This window comes from Trachemys scripta, chromosome 17 (genome assembly GCF_013100865.1).
Source record: "Trachemys scripta elegans isolate TJP31775 chromosome 17, CAS_Tse_1.0, whole genome shotgun sequence".
NCBI lineage: Eukaryota > Metazoa > Chordata > Testudines > Emydidae > Trachemys > Trachemys scripta.
Window position 1 is genome coordinate 10423011 of NC_048314.1, and position 24531 is coordinate 10447541.

At 49.1% G+C, this 24531-nt stretch overlaps 1 protein-coding gene across 3 annotated transcripts in view; it reads right to left on the reverse strand.

Annotated features, from left to right (window-relative positions):
- ASTN2 (astrotactin 2) overlaps nucleotides 1-24531 on the reverse strand; it is a 542812-nt gene that overhangs the window by 406110 nt on the left and 112171 nt on the right. For all 3 annotated transcript variants that reach the window (XM_034793415.1, XM_034793417.1, XM_034793416.1), the window contains exon 4: nucleotides 16260-16367. In XM_034793415.1, coding sequence (XP_034649306.1) covers nucleotides 16260-16367 — 108 coding nt within the window. The remainder of the gene's footprint in view (nucleotides 1-16259; nucleotides 16368-24531) is intronic.

A 24531-nucleotide genomic window follows, 5' to 3' on the forward strand; every position in this document is an offset into this window, starting at 1 on the left:
CTTTACCCCTCCACACGGCCCATGCCCCAGCTGGGGAACCCACCCACGTTCAGTCAAGACACTGTCCCCCAAAGAAGTTCTAGCAAGCAAACCTTCCCTCCTCCATTCAGTGAATGTCCTAACCATTCTCCCCATCTTCCCAGAGTGTCCAGCCCAGAATCTGAGCCAGCACCCCCTATCTGGACAGTCCTCCTTTCCCCCTCAGACTGGGCTTCTGGCAAGACAACCAGCCGTCTCTGAACCCATGTCCACTGCCCTCCTCTCCACACAGTAAGCCCAGAGCAACAGACCTTCTCTTCCCAAGTTTCCGCCAACCACACACACTGCCTTCCATGTCCATATCCCAGGCCAGGCATTCTCAAGCCCACCAAGACCTTCTTCCAACCACGCTCCCCTTGCCAGACTCTCCCCCACAGGGGCAGTACAATACACTGTGTGTTTGTGTGAGTTTTGGGGAGTGGGGGATATAGGGGAAGAGATAATGCCATAAACTCCATGGGCCACTGTCACAGAGTCCCCGGGCGATGCTCTGGAACTGCTCCCCACAAAGCCAGTCAGGACTTTGGGGAGCCTCCGCTCCCGCAGAGCTGACCATCTTCAGGGCAAGAAGCTCACACGTCTTCACCTCCTGGGTCCTCATGTTACATGCTCAGTTATCTTCCCTCAAGGCCAGTCTCCCATCCCCCAATGCAGACCGTCCCAGCCAAACTCCCCACTCAGCATTCAAAGGCCACATTAAGAACAGTTCCAGTTCGTCACAGCCACATCCAGCCTTTGGCATTGACCCCAATTTGGCATTGACCCCGAAACTCGAGTCCACTCCCCCAAGAAAGCAGCTTCTTTACAGAGACTGGTCCCTTCGGATAGCTCTGAGGAAGGAAGAGAAAAGGTGAAAGGAGTGAGAATGGACCACGGGTCAGAGATGGAGGAGGAGGAGGTGGTGGTGAAACATACAGGAAGGCAGATGTGGGAGGACTAGAAATGTTCAGGTTTATTAAGAGCTTGATCTTGCTTAAGGGTAGAACAAAGATGACTGATAACACTAACATGTATGAATGATATCAGCCTGTCAACACTTGCTCCGTCAGAGTTCGAGCTAGTTTAACTGGTGTTCATAGAGGGGGGTTATTTTGGGGCAAGGAGTTTGCAGGTGAAACGGTTGGCAGTTTTTATAAGGGAGATCCCATCAGTGAATGCAGGAGGCTCAAGTGCCTTTCTCAGTACCGTGAGTTGGCTCCGGGATTCACACAGAGATCAGGGATTCAGCCAGCCCATAGGAGCCTACGCAGCACGGGGAAGCCAACTCCTTCCCTGTGCAGCCTCCATGTTCCATTCAGCGTGAAGATCCCGTGAAATCTTTGTTAATCTGTTTTTAATACCCTGGGTCTCAGCTGGTTATATACTTTGAGTTTTAATACCCGATGCATTAAATAAATGTGTCTGTACTTAGTATTTATAAAATTTCAAATATTGATCTCTCTCTCTCTCACTCTCATTCTCTTGTTTGAAATATGGGGCCTGCCATTTGCAGAGAGATATTGAGTGGGAGAGAGTCAGTTATGATAAGAGGGAGGACGGGGAGAAGGGAGGGGAAGCCGGCAGGCAGGGCACATAGAAACAGAAGGTGCGGGAGGGAGGGGGAAGTAAGAGGAAGGGAATAAAAGACAGATGACGAACAAGCAGAGGCTCTGGCAGTTGCTCTCCTTTCCTGGATGAAGGGCGAGAGGTTACTTGCCATGGTCACCACCACGAGATAAGCTCTTGGGTAAAGTCAGCGGGAGTCACAGTTTCCCCAGAGAAGCTCCCATCCCACTGAGTGTTTCCTGCTCCGTCAGTGGAGTCTGAGGGTTCAGCAAGGAAGACCCCAGTACCCTTGGAGGGTGGCTGAATCTCAGTGACGGGGAACTGGATAGCTCTGGCCTCACATGCTACCCAAAGATGACGCAAGGCAACGAAGTGCTAGACACTGACCCGCAGAACAGGCTGGCTGCGGGTCCTCTGCTAACATGGCGATAACTTTGGTACAGTTTCCCCTCTCCTTATCCAGATGCTAAGGGGAAGGACCCTAAGAACAGCCTGACTGCAACAGCGGCACAGGTCTGCTTGGGAGGTGATCCTGCTGGTGAGAAGAGGAGATGGGGAAGAGGAGATATTTTGCAGAGGTAGGTGGGCCGGGGCCAGCTTTAGCTGCCAGGACCTCCACCCCACCCACAGGAGTTTCTGAGGTCCCAATGCCTCTGTCTATCCCCAAGTATCAATCCCATGGCCCCCAGCAGTGCCACCACCCAGCAAAGGTTAACAAGAGCATCCTTAGAAGCGCTCAGGGAGGGAGCAGCTGATTTGCTAGCCGGATGCAGCCGAGGTACTGCCTCTAGAATGGATGGCACAAGCTGGACTTCCCCATTGGCCAATGCAGGTACGACCTGCCCTACGTGTGGGCTGGGGAGGGGAGCTCCAAAATCCGGGGCCACACCCCCTAAAACAAACCAGCATGCAGAGCCGCGATTCAATAGTTGCATGTCAGAGGCTCTGTCCACACTTGGGACTAGCTCCACCCCAGCTGTCAGGGCCCAGCTGCACCAACAGTGACAACAGCAAGCCAAGGCTGCCACTGCTTGGAGTCTGTCCTGATGACAAACATGGGGAAACCTTAATTAGCTCAATCAGCAAAAGCCCCCAGCCTGTCCTTGGACACGCCCAAGTCCAGATTTTTCTAAAGAGCTGTGCATTACTCTCGCTGTCAAAAACGGTATTACCGGTTTCCGTGTCACTGCTAACTCAGAAGAAAAAGATCCTGAAATGCTTATGGATCAATGTCCTAAACTGATAAAGCACAAGACAGGGTATCAGTTGGTGCCTGCTACAGACCACCATATCACACTAGGGAAGCGGCATGACCTGCTCCTTACGCACCTATCTATAATTAGAATTGGAAGGATTAGATTTTTACTGGCAAACATTGATTTCACTGTACACACACAAACCGATGAAAAAATATTTCCATCAAAAATAATCCAACTTTACAGATAGGCACAGAAAGAAAAATGCTTCTTGAGAACTTACTAGTGTCTGATTTAAGGCTATTTACTTTGTATATTTTGACATATGATGTTGACAATTTGTGTTTTCACCGTTATGAAGCTTTAGCGTTTTGAATCTCAACAGCTGTCATTAAGCAATTATCTGACACCTCCCCATTGTCTGACCCCACGTCATTTCCCACAACTGTGCACATTTAAATACCGGTAGATAAAAATTGAAAAAAAGGCTTTAAAACCCATAATTCTGTGCAATGGTGACAATTATAAACATTTTAAAAATGCTTAAAATAACCATCAATATTCTCTGCCAAAATGATAAAGAAAATAAACATTGAATTCTGCCAAGCTTACCTATAATGTGTAGGGAAAAAAGCTGTGTGATGATGGGGGATTTCAATTTGAGTGGCATATGCTGGAAGTCTCCTGCTTCCGGTACTAAAACATCCTTAGAATTTCTAAGTATTAAGGATGGGAATTTCCTAACTCAAAAAGGGTTGCAACCAACAAGAGGGAATTCTATATTAGACCTCATTTTGACAGATCAAGAGGAACTGATCACAGAACTAAAAATTAATGGTAGCTTAGGTACAAATGATCATGATTTTTGCAAACATAATAATGTATGCAGTGTTGTTGTAGCCATGTTGGTCCATATTAGAGGGAGACAAGGAGAATAAGGTAATTTTTTTTTTTAATTGGAGCAACTTCTGTTGGTGAGAGAAACAATCTTTCAAGCTTACACAGATCTGAAGAGCTAGTGGGGTCCCTCGGGGGTCTGTCCTGGGACCCATACCATTTAACATTTTTATCAGTCACCTGATAGAAAATATGAAATGATCACTGGACAAGTTTGCAGATGACACAAAAACTGGGGAAGTGGTAAATAATGAAGAGGACAGGTCACTACTACAAAGATCTGGATCACTTGAGAAACTGGGCACAAGCAAACAATATGCGTTTGAATATGGCTACATGTAAATATATACCTCAAGGAGCAAAAGTTTCAGAGAAGCAGCCGTGTTAGTCTGTATCCGCAAAAAGAACAGGAGTACTTGTGGCACCTTCCACTTCCCCAGTTTTTGTGTTTGGGTTGCAGACTGGGATACTACTTATGGTGAATCGACACAAGCAATCCTGGTGAGTATGCGCGGCGGCAACACCAGGGGCCACGTATGCACGCGCACAAGCGATGGACTAACAGCGGTAGCTGTATTCCGACATAACTTCCGGTGACGCAGACGTGCCCTGAGATCTCCCTTCCCCTTTTCTCCTCTCTCTCTCCCTACTGCTCCACAAACAAGCAGAACGTGTGTGTGGTTTGGTCACCCCTAGCCTCTTTTGCCAGTATAGCAAGGGCAGTTAGGGGTGTGATGTTTTAAAATAATATTTCAATAATGGTACAAACCCTGGCCTATCCGTAGTTAAGTCCTTTGGCTTGAGGTGATTATTTCGTTCACCAAACCAGTCTAAGCTAGGGCAGCAACATCACTTTTTTGCTTGTGTAAGCGGCCGCTGTGCTAGAAAAGTTTGCCAGTTTATTAACGATTACTGTAGCGCTAGCCCCGTATAGCTGTACGCTAGGCCTGTCCCCCGGCCTGTCCGTGTTTGTCGATTTGGTTGCAGAATGTCTGAACAAGCAATCATGGAGCCATTGTGGGAAGACCATCATTCACCGAGTGGCAATGAATTCGGAGGGGAGGCGCTGCTCGCTCGCCCACCCACCCACTGCAATTAGGCCTGCCACGCCGCAGCTGTAGCCCCAGCCTCTTTAACGTCCCCTGGACTGCGATTGAGATAACAGCTTTTACATCTGTTCCTGGAGGCTGTGCTTTGCCTTTTTTTTTTTTTTTTTTTTTTTTTTATTGTATCTGATACAGCCTCACTGAGTAATTGAGTGTTTGAGAGTGAAAAATTATCTCCCTGGGTTGGCCCTTATCTTGACAGCAAAGCAGCTCTTTTAATTTAATTTTCTTTGGAGCATGTGGGTAACAAATTTCACTAATCGCTCCGCTGTCGTCCTCCGCATGGCAACAAGCCTCTTGTGTCACAGGCAGTAAAATGTAAACCCGTTGTTGGTGCTGGATGCAAAGGGAGGAGGGGGGCATTAGCTCTGTTGGTCTGTGCATCCATGACATGGTGGTATCAAATCCTTGGTCTCCTTGCTAGAACAAAAGGAAAAGTAGGGTGACTAGTGCCACCTACACTGTAATAGGAGATAGTTCTTAGAGCACTTTCCAACTGTACATTTCAAAGCACTTTACCAAGGAGACCAGTATCACTATCCCCATTATGTAGATGGAAAAGTGAGGCACAGAGAGGAAACATGGCCTGCCCACATTCATCCAGCAAGCCAGTGGCAGAACTGGGAATAGAACCCAGGTCTTCTGATGCCCAGTCCAGTGCGCTAGCCACTTGTCCACACGTACTAGAGTAGCTGGGAGAGGAAGGACAGCTGTGTGGTTAAACCACTGCCGTGAGATTCAGGAGACCTGGGTTCGATTCCTACCTTTGCCCCAAACTCTCTGTGTAATAGGAGCCTATATAAGAAAAAGACCCAAAAATGGGGACTGTCCCTATAAAATCGGGACATATGCTCACCCTATCCCTGTGTGACTTCTTGGGCAAGTTACTCTCAGTCTACATCTGTAACGTGGGGATACATCCTCCCTAGCTCACAGGGGGGTGTTGAGCTCCTGGCTGTGCAATGCTCACATGCTACCACTGAGAGACAATGTTGGGGGACCTAGTTATAAGAAGCCATAGCCCCTTGGCATGGTGTAGGCTTGGAGTATAGTTGTGTCCAGAGAGTTTGTACCATGTTCTAACATGGTCTCCAACTAGGATGACCAGATGCCCTGATTTTATAGGGACAGTCCTGATATTCGGGGCTTTTTCTTATATAGGTGCCTATTACCCTCCAGCCCCAGTCCGGATTTTTCACACTTTTTGTCTGGTCACTCTACCTCCAACACTGTGTCTGGTTCTATATTTTGTTCCCTGAACCGCTCTCTTTCCAGAAAGATTCTTCTCTGGGCAGTGACTGCACATGGAACATTTCATAGAGAACGATATGTTTTCCCTCTGGGACAGGGTTTAAATTATGCTTATAGTGGAAACTGTCTTCCACCTTTAAAGTGAAGGTCTCAACTCAGATTTGACCCAGCAGTTGTAATTTGTAAAAAAAAAACACAGGGTTGGTTTGTTTTTGTTTTCAAACCTTAATCCCAATTGAAGAGTTTCCATTGATTTGTGTGAAAGACAATTACGGTAAAAAACAATTGCTGTCTTTAAACATATAACTGCATCGCTAAAGTGATTGCATCTCAACCAATTCAGTGCTGAGGACATGAAAGTGAAACGGACTTCATTGATTTTAATTGTCCATGGCCAGAGAAATGCAAAAGGTAAACAGCATAAGGAGTGGGAAAGCAAATTGGATTTGTAAAAAATTCTTTCCACTCCAATACGCTAAGGCAATTTTAGTAACACAGGCAAAGGAATTTGTTCCCGATATATGATTGGGTTGACTGTGTCCCTTTAACTATGGTATTAGTCTGCCTGCATGCCACTCACACAGGGAATTTTCCACACTTAATAACATATCCCCTTGTCCTTTCCAGCCGGTTGATGATCTGTCAGGTCTTCTAACAAGGGGTTAATGTTGGGTCAGCTTCCCTCTCCTTGGGAAGCAAAAGGACTCGGAGTGGCTGTTTCTGGGAGCGGATGCCTTTGGGAAGCCCAAGTGTCCCAGGGCAGGGCTGGATGCCAAACTGGGCACTACAACTTTGGTTTTGCTTATAGAAAAAAGCCGTTGCTGGTTGTGATTGTGTCTCGCTCTGCTGAGTAATTCCGGCTGCACAAAGCCCCCAGCTCAGACTGCTCCGGTCAGGAGTGGCAGAAGTTCCCTCAAAGTGGGGAGGCCAACGGTGCCCAAACCACGGCCCTGCTGCCCCTTCTCCGCCAGGCCCTGCTCTCGCACCACCCCTTCCCCTGAGGCCCTGCTCCCGTGCCGCTTCTTCCCCCCAAGACCTCACCCCCTGCTCACTCCTCTCCGTCCCCTCCCTCTGGTTGCTCGTCCTTATGGCCGGTAAAAAGGGGGGTAGCCCCCCTGTTCCGGCGCCCCAGGCTCTGGTTCTCAATGTGTTGCAAGGTCTTGTCTACATTGCGGAATAGCCCGAACCCAGTCAAAGGTAAAATAGACAGCTTTTCAAAGGGGCTCATCACCCAACAAAGATTCACAGATTCGAAGGCCGGAAAGGACCCTTGTGATCTAGTCTGACCTCCTGTATACCCCAGGCTAGCGAACTGCCCCAAAAGAAGAGCCTATCTTTGGGGGGGGGGGATTCAATCTTGATTTAAAAGCTGTCAGTTACGAGGACCAAACCGTGACCCTGGGTAAATTGTTCCAGTGGGTAATTACTCTGGCTGTTAAAATTGCATGCCTCATTTCAAGATTTAATTCGTCTAGCTTCAACTTCCAGCCTTTGGGTCATATTCTACTTTCTCTACTAGATTTAAGGGTTCATTCTTAGATCTGTTCCCCGTGTTGGTACTTACCGACTGTAATCGAGTCGCCCCTTAACCGTCTCTTTGTTAAGCTAAAGAGATTGCGCTCCTGGAGTCTATTGTTATAAAACAGTTTTTCTAATCCTTTAAACATTCTAATGGCTCTTCTTTGAACCCTCTCCAATTTATCAAAATCCTTTTTTCATTGTGGATGCTAGAACTGGATACCAATGTGCCAGTAATGATCGCACCCATGCCAACTACAGCGATAAGATAACCTCTCTACTTCTACTCAAGATTCCCCCACTTATGCATCCCAGGATCGCATTAGCCCTTTTGGCCACAGCATCTCACTAGGAGTTCATGAGAGATGATTATCCACCACAGGGATAGAGTCCCCCATCCTGTTAAGTGTGGCCTACATTCTTTGTTCCTTGAAAAAAGAACAGGAGTACTTGTGGCACCTTAGAGACTAACAAATTTATTAGAGCATAAGCTTTCGTGGACTACAGCCCACTCCTTCGGATGCATATAGAGTGCAAACAGAATAATGTATGCAGTGTTGTTGTAGCCATGTTGGTCCCAGGATATTAGAGGGAGACAAGGAGAATATGTTTTTTTTTTTTTTTTTTTTTATTGGAGCAACTTCTGTTGGTGAGAGAAACAATCTTTCAAGTTACACAGATCTGAAGAGCTAGTGGGGTCCCTCGGGGGTCTATCCTGGGATCCATACCATTTAACATTTTTATCAGTCACCTGATAGAAAATATGAAATGATCACTGGACAAGTTTGCAGATGACACAAAAACTAGGGAAGTGGAAGGTGCCACAAGTACTCCTGTTCTTTTTGCGGATACAGACTAACACGGCTGCTACTCTGAAACCTTTGCTCCTTGAGGTATACATTTACATGTAGCCATATTCAAACACATATTGTTTGCTTGTGCCCAGTTTCTCAAGTGATCCAGATCTTTGTAGTAGTGACCTGTCCTCTTCATTATTTACCACTTCCCCAGTTTTTGTGTCATTGGCCTGGAGCAGCGAACCGCGGCCAGTGGGAACCGCGATCGGCCGAATCTGCGGACGCAGCAGGTAAACAAACCGGCCCGGCCCTCCGGGGGCTTTCCCTAAACAAGCGGCGTCCCAAGTTTGGGAAACACTGCATTAAGAGAAAACACATTTTGCCTTGTCGATACTGGAAGGTTAGAGAAGTTAGAGATCCCCTGGTTGCTTTCGGCAGTGTATTCTCGTGTTCTGTTTAGCAATGGGGCCTCCATGGGAGAAACCATCTAATCGGCCCTGTCTGTCTGCACAGTTTGGAAAGCATTTTGTGTTCCTTCAGTATATAAAGGGTTACACAGCAGCCTCGTGCTGGGATGGGGGCAGGAAAGCTCCAAGAGATGCCAGAGCAGTTGCCTCAAACTTTATTTACTGCTTACCTAACATCAAAAGGATCAGAAGAAAAATATTCAGCGGTAAGGAAATTAACAATGTGGGGTGCCTTTCTGGGGAAATCCCACACGTGTATGTTGGAGCATTCCCTCCCTATCAGAGGCAGCAATGTGTTCCCCTTGCTCTGGGGCTTATGGAGAGTCACCGATGGACCAGCCCATGGTAAAGTCCTGCCTTTTACATTACATGTTAGATTGATTCTGAACCAATGCTCAGAGGAGAGACTAGAACCCTCTGCCCCGGTGCTCTGCCCACAAAGGTCTGCTCACTCAGGACTCTTCCTACTGTGGAGTGCTAGTTTCTGGTCATTTGCAGGCCTGGAGAGGCATGGAAAAGAACCGGGATGAAGACAGGAGATGTCCTGGAATGCGCTGATAGCTGCCCCCTCACTACATCAAAGCAAGGAAGAGCCCCATTGTCAGCGATTAGGGATGCAGCTCTGACATCCTGTTTGTGGTGAAGACTGCAGGGTGGTGGGCATGTCTGTGATTCATCCTTGAACTAGGAACTTCGGAAACACCACACTGGATTAGAGCCAAGGTGCGTCTAACCCAGTAGCCTGCTTCCAACTGTGGCCAGTGCCGGCTGTTTCAGAAGCAGGAACCCTGCAGCTCCCGGATCACCTGTCCCCAGGGAATGTAGTCAGAAGTTGGCCATTGCTTGTGAGTAACTTCAGGAGATGTGGCAGTCAAACTGTAAGAGTTCAGCGCAGTGGCACAGATGGGGAGGGAGAGAGGAGAAATTGTTCACTCTGTTGGGGGTAGGGGATGGACCCTGCTGAGCGCAGCTGAAAAGCATGAGCACCGGAGAGACTGATTATTCCCTCTTGCTAGTGTAAGCAACGAAAAACGACATGTTTGGTTTATCGCCTTTTGTCTTCCATTTGATTCTTGACAGGCATCTCCTGGAGTTTGAAGTCTGCCGCTGTCAGGGAGGCAAGCTGCGCTGGCTGGTGAAATAGGTGCAGACCCGGAGAGACAATTTAAAACCACTGCATTCTCCAGCAGCGTCTCTGCCTCAAAGAGAGACGGCCGAGACATGGCGACGTGATTCCCTTCCAGTGCTCCCTGTTTACTTAGCCCTTAGGTTTCCTTGCGTTTCAACTGCGAGGGAAGAAAAATGCTACCCAAATTTCATTCTGCATTTCCTTTCACTCCCCGTGAAATAATAAGTGTCTGGTTTGCCTCCGGAGACAGGAGAGGATCAAAGGGAAGCTTCCTCATATGTAACAGATTCTGAATACCTAATTTTCCCTTATAAAGGGCCTTGTTTTAAACACCAAATACAGAAGCAGATCAAAGCCCGGCGTCTCGCTCCTCTAACAGCTCTCGGAAGGCTCTGCCAGCCAAAGACACACACACAGAGGCTGCTGCAAATCCGAGGCAGATAATTGGGCTCTGCTAATTTATCTGAAACATCGCTGTGTGCTATGGGAACAATTGGGCACGGACTCCCCCCCCCCGCCCCGCCCCCCTCCCATAAAAAGAACAGTCTGCAGGCTAAGTCCACTCCCCTGCCTCTCTCTATCTGCACCTCCCCAGTCCACAGGCCCTCAACGCAAGGAGGTTCCAGATCCACCCTCAAACTTTATCTCAGCCAGGCAGGATGCGGAACGTATCACCGGACAACAGGAACCCAAATCCCCAAGCATTTAATTAGGCCATAATGGGAAGACTGTGCTGTTTTATGAGGCAACAACAGGTCTCCTGGGAGGCCAAATGACGACTAGGACGCGTGTCATCCTGACAAGGGAGCCAGATTATTGTGGAGGAGAAGACGCTGCCTGGCCTAGAGCAACGCAATCAAACAAGGAGCGATTTTTCTCTCCCCCTTAACAGGCTGGAGGAGAAGAGATTCAGAGTTGAGGGAAGCTGCCGGAGTTCTGCTCCTTTCGGGTGGGGATGAATAGGAACTGGCCTAGACAGGTTATTCACTGCAGGGCCTGTTCGGAGTGTCTCCTCAAAGTATAAATGGCTGCTTAAATATAATTTACATCCTATCAGAGAGGGAAGTTATTCAGATCACAGGGACAATCTCCTTCCCACCCCGCTTCTGCGGCCACCAAACCAGTCATCAAGCCGCCATTATTGCAATAATAATACTAATACTTTGGACTGACATTCAGTGTCAGAGATGATTTCATCCGAGGCTTCCAAGCACTTTATAAAATGAACCCTCTGTGAGCGGCCGGTGGAGAGAACGGCTCCAGACCCAGCTGGGCGGGAGACTGAGGCAGCCCCTCTTGAGAGCGAGGAGGATTAGGATTCCAGCAGCATGGCGGAAAGTTGTTCTTTAAAAGAAGAGGACTGGACTGAACATGCCGCACCCTGCGAGAGGGAAAACGGGAGTGTGATGACTACACGGAGTCTGACATCTCCTACAGTGGGCAGCTGCGGAGGTGGATTAGCATCTCGACAACACTGACAGTTCCCTTTATATGAATTTGGTGCTGGTGAAAGGTGGGTAGTTTGACAGGCCTGGAGACAGGAACCTTCTACGTACCTACAGAACAGGTACAGAGAATGGGAGCTCCCCTACAGTGCCCTGCCAGCCCTCACTTGATGGGAATGAACAATTAAGTTAGCTTCCGCGGCTCGTCTGCTCCTTGGCATCTCCCACGGAGGCTGCAAAGAGGAGCACCAGCACTTGAGGTGGCGGGTTTTGATGGTGCAAATGCATTTGGAAGGGTTTATTAAAATGCCCATCACTGGAGCATTCTAGTGCAGTATTAAAACACACACACAACTGGGGGAAGGAAGACAGCCAATTCCCTGCCCTAGCCCAGGTCTAATCAGAACATCTGATTCTGAGCACCATGCTAGTCCTCCGCCTGGCTCCAGGCTAATAACGGGCTGTTTGCTTGTGGATGCCAGCGGGTTTTCCGCCGTCCGGTTCTCTGAGGACCCTTGCCTTGCAACGTGACCGGAGGATGGCAAGCAGGGGACTCTCATCTTCTTGGGGAGGCTGTTACAGGGCTAGGCAGCATAACAAGCAGTCTCTGCTGCCTGCTGCATTGAGTCCATATGTGGCTTCCAACATAGGCGCCGACTCCCCTCTGCTCCCAGCCCCACCCCCACTCCACCCCTTCCATGAGGCCCTGCCCCCACCCCACCTCTTCCCACCCCTTCCCCGCCCCCATTCCAACCCTTTCCCAAAAGTCCCCACCCCAACTCCGCCCCCTCCCTGCCAATATTCCAACTCCTTTCCCAAATCCCTGCCCCAGCCCCGCCTCCTCCCCTGAGCACGCCACGTTCCTGCTCCTCCCCCCGCAAAGCATGCTAATGCTGCCAAATAGCTGTTTGGCGGTGGCCGGATGGGAAATGCTGGGAGGTAGGCGGAGGAGTGGGGACGTAGTGCACTGTGGGGAGAGGAGGAGGTGGGGTGGGGGGTGAGGGGAGCTTGGCTGCCGGTGGGTGCAGAGCACCCACTCATTTTTCCCTGCGGAGCACCCATGGAGTCGGCGCCTACGGCTTCCAATAAGCATGGCAGACTGGGCGATCATAGCTGCTGCCAAGGGTTCCTGTAAAAGAGGAGGTCTGAGATAACATGGATCCCACCGAGGGCTTTGCAGATCAGTGAATGGGACCAGGTAAGGCACGGAGCACCAGTAAAGGATGAGGTGCAGTGCTGTGGTTAGGAGATGGGACAGTGAATTGTGTAGCAGTCAGACCTGCAGATGAGGAACACACAAACAGCCATGGCCAGATCTTCATTGGAGAGGGGAAAACAGTCTTGTTGCCAGAAGAAGGTGGAAGACAGTGCTTCTAGTGACTGCTGTTTGATTCTCCATGGTCAGCAACAAGCCCAGGATGACCAATAGGCTTCATGCAAGAGTGCATGTGCCCTCCAACAAGGGCAAAGAGATGGTGCTAGCCAGCCACTCAAAGACCTCGCCTGATTAGCATTAAGCTTTAGTTCTTTCTGGATTCAAATCTCATGCCTTCATCCAGCCTCTAGTTTCTACCACGGTCTGGACTGAGCACAGACAGAAAGACAGACATTGGATGGGAACATTGCACCACCGACCGAGGGAAAATTCTCCTTTGTTTCCTCATGTTTCTTCCCATTATCTCCGAGGTGATTCCAAAGACATAGGAACATTAGTGCCCACCAGTGAAGGGATCCAGCACTATACGATGGGAAGATCTCCAACATGGTATGACCGGGATCACAGAATTCAGAGATTAGAGAGAGAAGACTCTCACTACATCAACCAGTCTGTATTCCAGGCCAGTGTAGACTGATTCTCTCTGTTATACTCTCAATGTTTTATACATTCCAGTTTTAAACAATCAAACAGGTTTTGACACCTTCTCATGAGAGACTATTCCACTGTCAGAGACCTCACTGTTAGGAATATCCTCCCTCTCACCTACACAAAAACAACAACTATGGACAATTTATGTATGTCCCTTTGGCCTACCCTCTTGAACAATTCCTCCGGCATTCCTTGATGTGTGCAACCTGCAGCCACTTGAGACAATTATAATGTGCAGCCACCTAACTAGCTTACTCGACCAAAGCACAAAGAAAATCCATGTGTGATCCTGCGTTTACAGGATCGTTTAGACATAAATGGAAGTAACAAATCACATACATCTGAAGACTTCCCACCACATCAACTCTGATAAGCACTACAGATGCTTCAGTAATTGTACATCGTCCTGCAAAAACTGGTCTAAGGAGAGCAATTGCAGGGAAGATCTCTCTCATTGGACTTAATGACTATCCCATTGCACCTACAATGACACACAGCCACGTGGAATCAATATTAGAACATCATTGTAACAATAAACTCTATCTGACGCCGCATCCTTCTCTATTAGAATTATGAGCCTGTCCAATTATGGATCTTTGTTGTAGCCGTAATTATGATTTTTATGCTGAAACTTCCCACTAAACTAGTGCTTTCTTCACACAAGGGAGCTAAGATAATGATGGAAAATTTCTTCCAAGACGCCATTAAAGGTAAAGTTTAACCAAGCAACAGAGCTTTTATTCAGGGAGCTTATTTATTTAAAATCCAAAAACAAACCAAAAAACCCCCCCTCTGGTTAACGGAGAAATAGCCAAGGTCATTTGTGCATCTAGCAAAACCGGATCTATGGTTCCACTGAAGCGACAGATGGGTTATTCCCATTAGATCATCTAACTCAGTGTTTCTCAACCTTTTCAGGTTGGCGACCCCTTATTTGAGTTCAAAAAATTTCACAGTCCTCCCTTTACATTTTTTACTCTTATTGTTATACTAAAGTATAACTGATAACCAGACGGAGAACACTTACTTTGAAGAGGAAGGGAGAGGAGGAGCAAGAATTTATTTGCTTTCGACTGTAATAAAAGCTCCAATGACTCGTGACCCCCCGATTGCCTTTTGTGTTTCCCTACCCTCACCCTCAGAGGTAACAACCCACTGGTTGAGAAACAAACACCGAATCCCATGGGTGGGGTTTTTAGAAGTGCCTAAATCACGTAGTACCCTAAGTCCCATTTTTAAAAGCGATTCCTTGAAACCCAGTGAGATGTGGGGTCTCAGTCACTTGGATGCTTTTGAAAAATTTACCTTGTCTTCCAACCATTGCAGGATTGTTCTCTACACAACCATTTGAAGTGAGGGAACTCCTTCCACAGCAAAAACTGAGGCACCCAAATTCACTAGCCCCTTTTCCAAAATGGAGGCCTTTATCTTTAACGTGACTAAGGCAATGTTGCCACGGGGAGCCTTTACTAACTTTCCGTGCTTAAAAGCGCAAGTATAATTCCAGTGAGAATTTTTGTAACATTGGCTTTCCTTTTCTTCTAAAAGAATGAAGATACAAGAACACACCTGAACGCAATCCTACTCCACAGAAATAAATGCAATGTGTGTGTTTGTTCTAATGTGAAATCACTGAGCCACCCGTAGGTGTGGAGGTAATTTCATATTGAAATAAACATGTTATGCGCATTTATCTGAATCCCTAATCACGGAAATAAGTGGAGCTGTATTTATTTTGGTGGGCTCTGGCATCTATCTGGAATGCTGCACGCTGACTCTGCTTGGCTTAACCAGGAAAACAAATTCGGGACTCAGAGCCACCAGTGCAATCTTAAAATCACTTTCCAACTTGGTTATTTCTTAATGGTGGTTTTCAGACTTAGCAACAAAAGTCACATATTTCCCCTATTGAGGGCTAAACACACACTAGACCAGATGCTCAGAAACAAAGTGATCCCTGGCGTTATTTGAATGGGGAAAAATGTAGGAAGTAATTTCAAACCACAGAAGAGACTTTTTCTCTCTTAACTCCCAACATGATTTACGAGATTAAGTCCCTCTCTCAACCTCAATTTTGTGTTTGGTTTTTTTATTGCTTTTGTGCTGAGAACAAGCATGGAAAGTTCAAGTCCAATAGGAAATTTGCTGAGAAACTTTAAGTGACAGAAATTGAGCCTCAGGAGATGCCACCACATTGGTGGCTGGACCAATAGCACAAATCCCTAGTGTACACACTTTGAGCACCACTGCCATTGGTAGTAAGCTTCCCCAGTACAAGCCGTGGCTTATCACAATTGTGCGTGTTGACGTCAGAGGTTTGAATTGGTGCAGTGGCTGGCTGCCAATGGTTGAAATGCCTAGCGTCTATAAGGCCTTAAAACAGGATGTCCAGGATACTGTTAACAAGGCTGTAATGAACACCCATTGTAGTTACAATATAATGCACTGGAAACGATACTTAGCTGGAGACTTGCGAAGGGTTGTGCTCCCCCCCCCACACCCCCCTTTCCTTAATTCAGATCTACAACTGCGTGTTTCAGTGATGGATATTTTTCCAATTAGCTGTATACTGTTCAAAACCGGGGACAAGACCAGCTCCATCCATCCAACTCCACTTCCAGCATGCTGGGGGTCTGGTGCATCAAGGGGAAAGAAGGGAAGGAAATACTGGGGTCATTGATCAGTGCTTCCTTAATCTTTAATGTGGCTGATATTGGAAACCAGGGAATAGCCATGAACAAGCAACTAAGCCAATTAATATAATCACTAGGAAACTGCTAATGTCTCCCACATGCTACTAGCTGTCAGGGATAGTCCCAGGCTGGGAAATCTTTATGAATAGGCTGATGTTAGCTATCGGGCATGAAGATTTGTACTTATGGACCGAGAGTCAAATGATTTCAGACGTCTTAAGCGGGGGGTGCAGCGAAAGGAGGGAAACTGGAGTGTTTGTTTCTTTTGCCTCTTACAGCTGCTGTGTCACTGAAGGTTCTTTTATTTACCTTTGCTCCGTCTCCGGCTCCTATACTGCTCGGTATAGAAGGTCAGCTGGGTTTCGTCATCTGCCTCTGAGCCAGAGTTTCCCTTGGCACGTCCAAACCCAATTCCACCTGCAAGGAAGTGAGGAGAAAATTCAGTACTGCCGTCTGAAGTGCTCAGCCGCAAACCTTGGCTGTGAGCTCCCCAGCCAAGCTCAGGAAATCATTATCCAGCTTCCCCTTCTGCCATCTCGTTAAACCCCCGCTTCTCCAAATAAAGACACGGGATCATTAAAGTCCGGGTGTTATTATTTGTATTGCAGTAGCACTTAGGGGCACAGTCATAGATCAGGATCCCAGTGTGCTAGGTGCTATACGAACACAGAACAAAAAATGGTCCCTCCCTTAACGAGCTTACTATCTACATGGCACTGAGGACCTTGAGTTTAAGCTGCTCGCCTAAGGACCCATGCACAGTGAACCACATGGAGTGTCACATATCTGCCTCAGAGGCCAGCAGGCAGAGATGAGAGGTAATGTGGTCCAGAGTACAGGACATAAAACAGAGTCAGGAGACCTGGGTTCTGTTCCCTGACCTGCCACTGATTGGCTGTGCGACTTTGGTCAAGTTGCTTCCTCTCCCTTTGTTGGGTGGGTCTAGACGAGTGGTTCTCAAACTTTTGTACTGGTGGCCCCTTTCACACAGCAAGTATCTGAGTATGACACACCCCCCAAAATTAAAAACTTTTTAAAAATATATTTAACACCATTATAAATGCTGGGGGTGAAGCGGGGTTTGGGGTGGAGGCTGACAGCTTGCGAGCCCCTATGTAATAACCTCGCAACCCCCTGAGGGGGCCCGACCCTCAGTTTGAGAACCCCTGGTCTAGACCATAAGCTGTCTCTGCTGTGGGCCTAGAGAGCTGTGGTCTCAGATGAAGCGTCTAGGCACTACTGCAATTCAAACAGCAGGGAAGAAAAATGGAGCTGTGACTTGACCCCGCCCCCTTTGCTTTGATGTTCCTGAGGAACAAAAACAAACTGTGGAAGGATGAGCCTGCCCCTGCCCAAAAGTTAACATGTTCACTGGTCTGATCCGTGCCCCCGGCTAGGCGCACTCAGATGCAATCAGACTCATTTGACCAGCAGAGCCCACCCCTTCCTCTCCCACACAGTGGTTTTAAACATTTAGGAGCAGCAAAAGTTAGAAAAAATCAAGTTAGGAATAGACCTGGCACGAGTCTGCCAATCCTCACGGAAAATTAAAAGAAAAGAGGTCTCTGGAGGTTGACGGTGGCCCTCTGAACTGCCATTAAAATATTTTACTGTTTTAAAGCCCCTTTATTCTATGCAGAAGTACAATTTCTACACTTCTTGGCAAGGGTCCAGCAAATGAAATTGCACCTTCTGCCCTGTAAAATTCTTAATCACCAGACTCGGGGGCGGGGGGGGGGAGTGGAGAGAGATGGGGAAATGTACTGAACTCACAGCCCCTGCAGACTGGTGTCTGTCTATCAGCAGAGCCCATAGGCACAGGAGGGGCAGAGCCAGCTTCACCCCCATAGTCTCACCAGCGTGCCTCTGCCCTTGGTCACTTGGCACATTCAGACCTTAGCCTCTGCAGAGACTGCCAATAACGGGTGCAGGGGGTTGAGGGCAAAATATGGTGATGGGAACACTCCCCAACTAGGAACTAAATCAATTCATCTCACATTCAAGTATCAGAGGGGTAGCCATGTTAGTCTGGATCTGTAAAAAGTGACAAAGAGTCCTGTGGCACCTTATAGACTAACAGACGTATTGGAGCATAAGCTTTCGTGGGTGAATACCCACTTCGAATTCACCCACGAAAGCTTATGCTCCAATATGTCTGTTAGTCTATAAGGTGCTACAGGACTCTTTGTCATCTCAAATTGGAACCCAACAGCCTTCAGCTAGGGACGAGTCCTAGTCTCCACCAGCCTAGATTGCATTCAGACCACTCATGCAATGCAAAAGACCAGAAATCCTATCCAATCAATCCATTAAGCCATCTAGTCCCTCCAGCAGAGAGTGCTGTGTCGAGTCCGCCCAGAATCCGGTGCTGAGAACAGGCCCCGCTCCTGAAAGGGGAGATGACCCAACCAGCCCTCCACTGGCAACCCTGCTGGCCATTTGGAAGTGGACCCCTGGACAATGCAGAAGTGGCACCTTGGGGCTTCCTGCACCTCGAAGAGTTTGCTGCATCAATAAGGGAATATAACCTCTTATTCAGTCCTTCCCTGGTGCGGCAGGAATGGGTTTGAACACAGGTGTCCAGACAAACACAACCATCCATCTATCCAGCTCCTCTCATCCTCAAAGTGCATGGCATGAGATGCCAGTGTCACCACGTGGCTGCGGATTAGGGATCCTCCAGGGACCCGGCTTGCTGAGGGCACCTCCAAACTCCTGAAGGCAGCCCGCAGGCAGGAAAGGGAGGAGGGTATGCGAGCGGAGGGTGGCAAGCTCTCCAAAGCAGGTGGCCTGAAAGCTGCGTGTCGGCACTGGTCTCGAAAGCTCCAAGACAACCCAGAGGGCACCAGGAGCGATTAAGGGCTCTGCAATGATTCTCGCCACGGTGAACGGTGCCTGCTGCTTGGTGTTTTACTACCGAGTGTGTGATTTAGGGCACTAAAGTGCAGCCATTAATTACCTGCCGCTACGTGAATATTTCCACTAAGGTCCTAAAAGATAGCAAACGATCGGAACATGTTAACACAACAGTAAAGGATTATCAGCATGCGGAAATGGCTATATTAACTGCTCGAGGCTTCCTGCCACCTGAACTCATGGCAACAAGGCAGAAGGCTTTAAACAATACTCTGCTACAGAGACGGTAGATCTTCAGAGCGGGCGAGCCGCATTGCCTTCCTGCCACGTCCTAATCACTCTTAGCACTGAGCACCTGATTTCCACAGAGGATCAATGCCAGACTACAAGGGCATGCCGCCAGGGACTGCCACCGCAAACTACCAGGCTAGTCAGGAGAAGAGCCAGCATTTACCCTTGGGGAAGAGCAGGGCATTTTGAGATGAAAGCTACTTGAGAGAGCGTGTGTGAAAAGTCTGCAAGGAAACCTGAATGCGTGTGGAGCTCATGAGGGTACAGGTCCCATCCCAAGCTTGAAACTTAGCCCCAGGCCATCAGAGGGTTTGCCCAGGCTCACGGAGAGCACCTGGGCCGACGCTGGGGTCTGAGTGAGGGTTCGGCCAGCTTCCCTGCTCCTCGTGGAGCTCAAAACCAGGGGAGATTCTGCAGCTTTGAATCAGAGTCAGATTCAAAACTTGGGGCAGCGAGAACCCATGCAGATGGGAATGGAAGTACGCATGAACCCTAGTTATCTGACCAACAGTCTCTCCGGCTACATCTACACCACAGCACTTACAGCCGTGCAGCCGAGCTGCTGCAGTGCTTGCGGTGGGGACGCTCTATGCCGACAGGAGAGAGCTCTCTCGTCAATTTAATAACTCTTGCCTCCGCCAGAGGCGGTAGCTACGTTGGCGGGAGAAACTCTCTCACCAACGTAGCGCTGTCTACACCAAAGCTTAGGTCGGTATATTTTACGTCGCTCGGGGGTGTGGATTATTCACACCCGTGAGCGACTTAAGTTATACTGAAGTAACCTGTAGTCTCCCACCTCTATTGCTTGGGCCATTCTTTGTGTTGGCAAGATCTTTTCAGTAGTCAATGCCATAGCAAAGCCCAAGCAATCCAAGGTTTTAGGGCTTACAGGAAAGGAATACAAGTCCGGTCGTGTTCCTTTTGCAGCCACGTCCCGGAAGGGGTTAACATGCTCTCCACGCTCTTCGCTAGGAAATGGACTGACCAGCAAGCTTCACAGCCAGCCACCATCTCCGCCCCCTTCGGCAGCTTTTCATATGTTTGCGGGTTGCGTCTCTGTGATGGATGGTGCTGACATGTTAAATTACTCAGGCTGGGTGTCATCGGCGAGCCGGTGACAGCAATATTGCATTTTCTGATTACCTAAAACTATACAGGATGTATAAATATGGGACTTGGGAGACCCACGCCAGGGTCCCCAGGCTGGAAAGGAAATGCCTCCCCCAACCCACCCAGAAAGGGCAAATATTAGCCAGCTGGTAACAGCTAGGCGAGAGAGAGAGAAAGAGAGAGAGAGAGATGTGCCCATGAGTCCTTTTTGATCTGCCTAAAACTTCAAGGATGGAGTGAAAATTTACCCTCCCGGTAACTCAGCGGTTCTAGGTTTCCCATCACAACACACTCCCAGATATAAGTCTGGGTGAAGTCAGTTGAAGTCTTCTGTGGGAAAGAGAAGTCTTAGCACAACTGAGACTCTAGCTACGCCTAATTCCCACTCCAAGCCACCTGGCGGGGGGGGGGGGTGTTGGGTTTGGTTTGGTTTTTAAATTGACCCCAAAGTCTTGCTCTGAGTAACTCAGGATTTGGGATCTCTTCCCTGTGTTGACCAACACGACATTAACAACACCGCCTACTATAGCATCCCTGTTTTTCTTGCATACCCCCAATCTTGCCAGTCTCTCTTCTTTCCCCTCCATCATCATTCTTTTTTGACAGGGAAAGGGGGCTGCCCCAGGCTGGATTTATCTGGAGCACAAGCAGCTGACAAAGTGAGAACAGGGAGCACCTGATTAAAGACAAGACAGTCGCCTCTCGTCAGCGATTCCTTTATTTCTCCTAAACGGGGGCGGGGGGACGGGGACTGCAGAGTAACAGAAATGAGATTCTAATCACTGCAACTCATTACAAAGCAGAGTAAATCACTTGGAAAAAAGCCTCCGATATGGCAGCAGCAACTCTGCAAAATTCTCCGTTGATAAGGTTCAGCCGGCGCTCAGCAGCACGTGATGACGCAGGGAGCTACTGGGAATGGAGTCATCTTGGCTCGCGGCTCCAAACACAAAGTGTCACAAGAAAATTCCCATTCATGGTGTGAGTGCAACCCTGGTTAGTGGAGTATCCGGAATCCAGAATTCCCTCGGAGCTCAGCCTCCCCTGTTGGTCTCGGCACAGAGCTCCACCATCTCTGTCCTCACCTGGCAGCCCATCAAAGCCTCACACTCCCACTTCCATGCCACCCTCTACAACTGGAACTCCCTCTCTCTGCACCCCACAAGGCCTCCCCACCCTCGTCTTTTCTTCCAGGCCCTTCCTTCCATCCTCATTCTTCTGTGAAGCCCGTAACTGCCACAAATCCACGTCACCCCACAGCCGCAAAAATTCACCCCCCCCTCCAAGAATTCAGGCTGAGGTTTTCAAAAGAGCCTAAGGGAGTTAGGCACCCAACCCCCTTTGAACTTTGACAGGAGTTGACCACTAATTCCTTTCAGCTTCTTTGGAAATCTCAGCCTAAAGCTGCCCTGAGGCAGAGCCATTCCGTGGATCCTGCAGGGCACCAGTGCTGCGTCTCTATTTCGGCTCTGCATTCCTCAGGGCCTAAGTTCCCTCTAAGCTGCACAGCTGCGCAGCAGCCTATCAAGGGCAATGCAGGCACTCGGGGATGTGGCGGTGAGGCATGAAGGTGCTGGCTTCTCCCGTGGCCCCAGCCCCCAGACCTGCTGTGGCCTGGGAGAGGTGGGGAGAGATGCTCCCCCGCCCAGCTCTGGTGCTGCCGCGGTGGGGAGACATGCTCTCCCACAACTCTGGAGCTGCCGGGGCCAGGGAGAAGCACCCCTCCCCCTCAGCCCAGATGTGCCTGTGGTGAGAGAGGACTGGGGGACTCCATTCTCCCCGCCGGGGCCTGGGGCAGCCTGCACACCAAACCCCTCACCCCGGCCCTATCCCAGAGCCTGCACCCCCAGCCGGAGCCTTCACCCCCCTCTGCTCCAGCCTTGAGCCCCCTCTTGCACCCTGAACCCCTCATCCCCAGCCCAGAGCCCGCACCCCAACCCAGAGCCCTCACCTCCTTGCACCGCAACTCTCTGCCCCAGCCCTGCACCCTGAACCTGTCATCCCCAGCCCAGAGCCCACGCCCCGAGCCACAGCCCTCATCTCTTTGCACCCCAACCCTCTGCCCCAGCCCTGAGCCCCCTCCCACACTTTGAACCCCTTGGCCCCACCCCCACCACACATCACCTCCATATTTGTGCACATCAAATTCATTCCGCACATGCATGGGAAAAATTAGAGGGAACATTGCTCAGGGCCGGAACCACATGTTCCCTTGTGCCTCACACAGCACCTGTTGGCCTCATGTCCCACCTGGCTATTAACTACATCGCAAGTTCCCCTTGGCGGCCCTCATGTATCCCAGGGCCTGGGTGGTGTTTGAAAAGAAGAGTCCAGACTGTGCTTTAATTTTTAAAATGCCTGGTGGTGGGAAGATGCGTTCTGGTTGGGTTGTTTGTTTTTAAAGTCTGCCTCTTGGGGGAAGAGCAGAGAGCAGCAAGCCACCCCCAACGCGCACACACCACCGCTTCTTTCACAACAAAGGCTCATCGCAATACTCTATCACCAGCTGTGCTCCCCCCCAGGAGCATTCCTGACCAGGTGCTACCCAGGCCAATATTAAATTACTGTGAACCACATCAGCTGCAGTGGCCAGGGACAGAGAAAGAGAGAGAGAAAAAGAACAAACAAAATGACTCTGCCTTAGACTAGATCTCCCTGCAACTCAGGTGTTAACAGACTTTGCAGATGCCCACTGAGTTCAATACACAATCCATTGATCATCTTTGTTTAAAGTGTAAGGACCTAATCCAGCCCTGGCAGAAGTAGATGCATCACCCCGGGGTACTTCCAGGGGAATCCCCCCCACTTACAGAGGAGCTACATTCAATTTTACAACTTGGATCATGTTAATTATTAAACCAGGCCAATAAGACAGCGTGGATTTGATGGACAAGACAGAAGCAGGCTTGCAGCAGTCCCCCAGCTGCATGGAAACCTGGAAGCCGCCCTGCTGAAATCCTCATCAGGAGCCAGAAGTCTCAATAAAGGTGCTTTATCTCTAATCCTGTTTGCAGATTTACAAGCTCATTAATTCACTCAAAGGGATCTCAGCTCAGGGACAAGCGGGGCAGGGTTTCTTGCTGTTTTTGAATGAGATGTTAATGTAGATTGTGAATGAGGGAGGGGTCTTGAGGAAAAAACAACATGTAGTCATGTAATCAAAGGCTGTATTATAATGCAAATGCACAAGGGGGCTGAATTAGAGCTTCATGGGCAACCACAGTTCTGGCATTTCCTAGCTTCCGAGCGCTTGACTTGGCAACCTTACCATTCTTTTTAACATAGTTTGCAATTGCAATTTGCTGGGTTTAAAAAAAAGCAAACTGGAGGGAGGGGGGAACCTAATTTCATCATGTGGCAACATACTGACAACCCACATGGGTCATCAGATGGTTTGGTACGTTTAGACCCACCATTTGAACTAATGAACTGCTAGCAGTAGAAAGTTGTCATCCTCTATGAGGACCAGCACTAGAAGGGGATGAGACACACTTTGCCAGTGGGTTTCAGATATTTGCTGGCAGCTAACGAATGGTGAGACTCAGGAATCGTGGGTTCCAATCCACGTTCTGTTCTCCGGTTGTCACAGAACCCTCCATCCACTGGCCGCCAAGCCTGACCCCTACTGACCCTCCCCTCCTGTCTCAGGCCTTTGTCTCCCTCCTGGAGCCTCATCCCAGGCTCCTCACCTAGCTAGTCTCACTCTATCCCACTCAGGCTCCTTGTCCACTCTCCGTCTCCCCTCCCCTCGCACCCATTCCTTCCCCACGTGGGCTCCTAATCTATTTACCCCACCCAGTTCCAATCTCTTCCTGCCCACCTGCAGCAGCTCCCAGTTCCAGTTCACCACCAGGCTCCTTGTTCCAGTCTATTCCCTCCAGTCGGGCTCTTGTCCTCTCTGCATCTGAGACAGCCTACTTCCTCCATGTTTCCTGGGTGCCGGCAGAGGGGACAATGAAAGCACAGGAGAGAGAGTCTCCCTGCTCTTCGTTCCTGTGCCCAGTGCCACAGCAGCTACTGCCGGGACCGTCCCGATCAGCCCCAGGAGGATAGCTCACACTCAGTCACTCTGTGGGCATGGCACGTGCACGGTCTGGCTGGCACACAGGAGTGGTGTGAGAGGATGGAGCATGCTCAGTGCAGACGGCGTCTTCAGAGAATTTGGCTGCCAAACTCTAACAAGTCTCTGCTGAGGAAGTGTGAACTGGGATTTTTCAAACGTTCAGACCTTGGCCAAATGTGAGTGTTTTTGTTTCCCCCATGGAAACAGCACAAGGCACATCCCTGACCCAAAGGCCATTCCCCTGCCAAATATCAAGTCCCT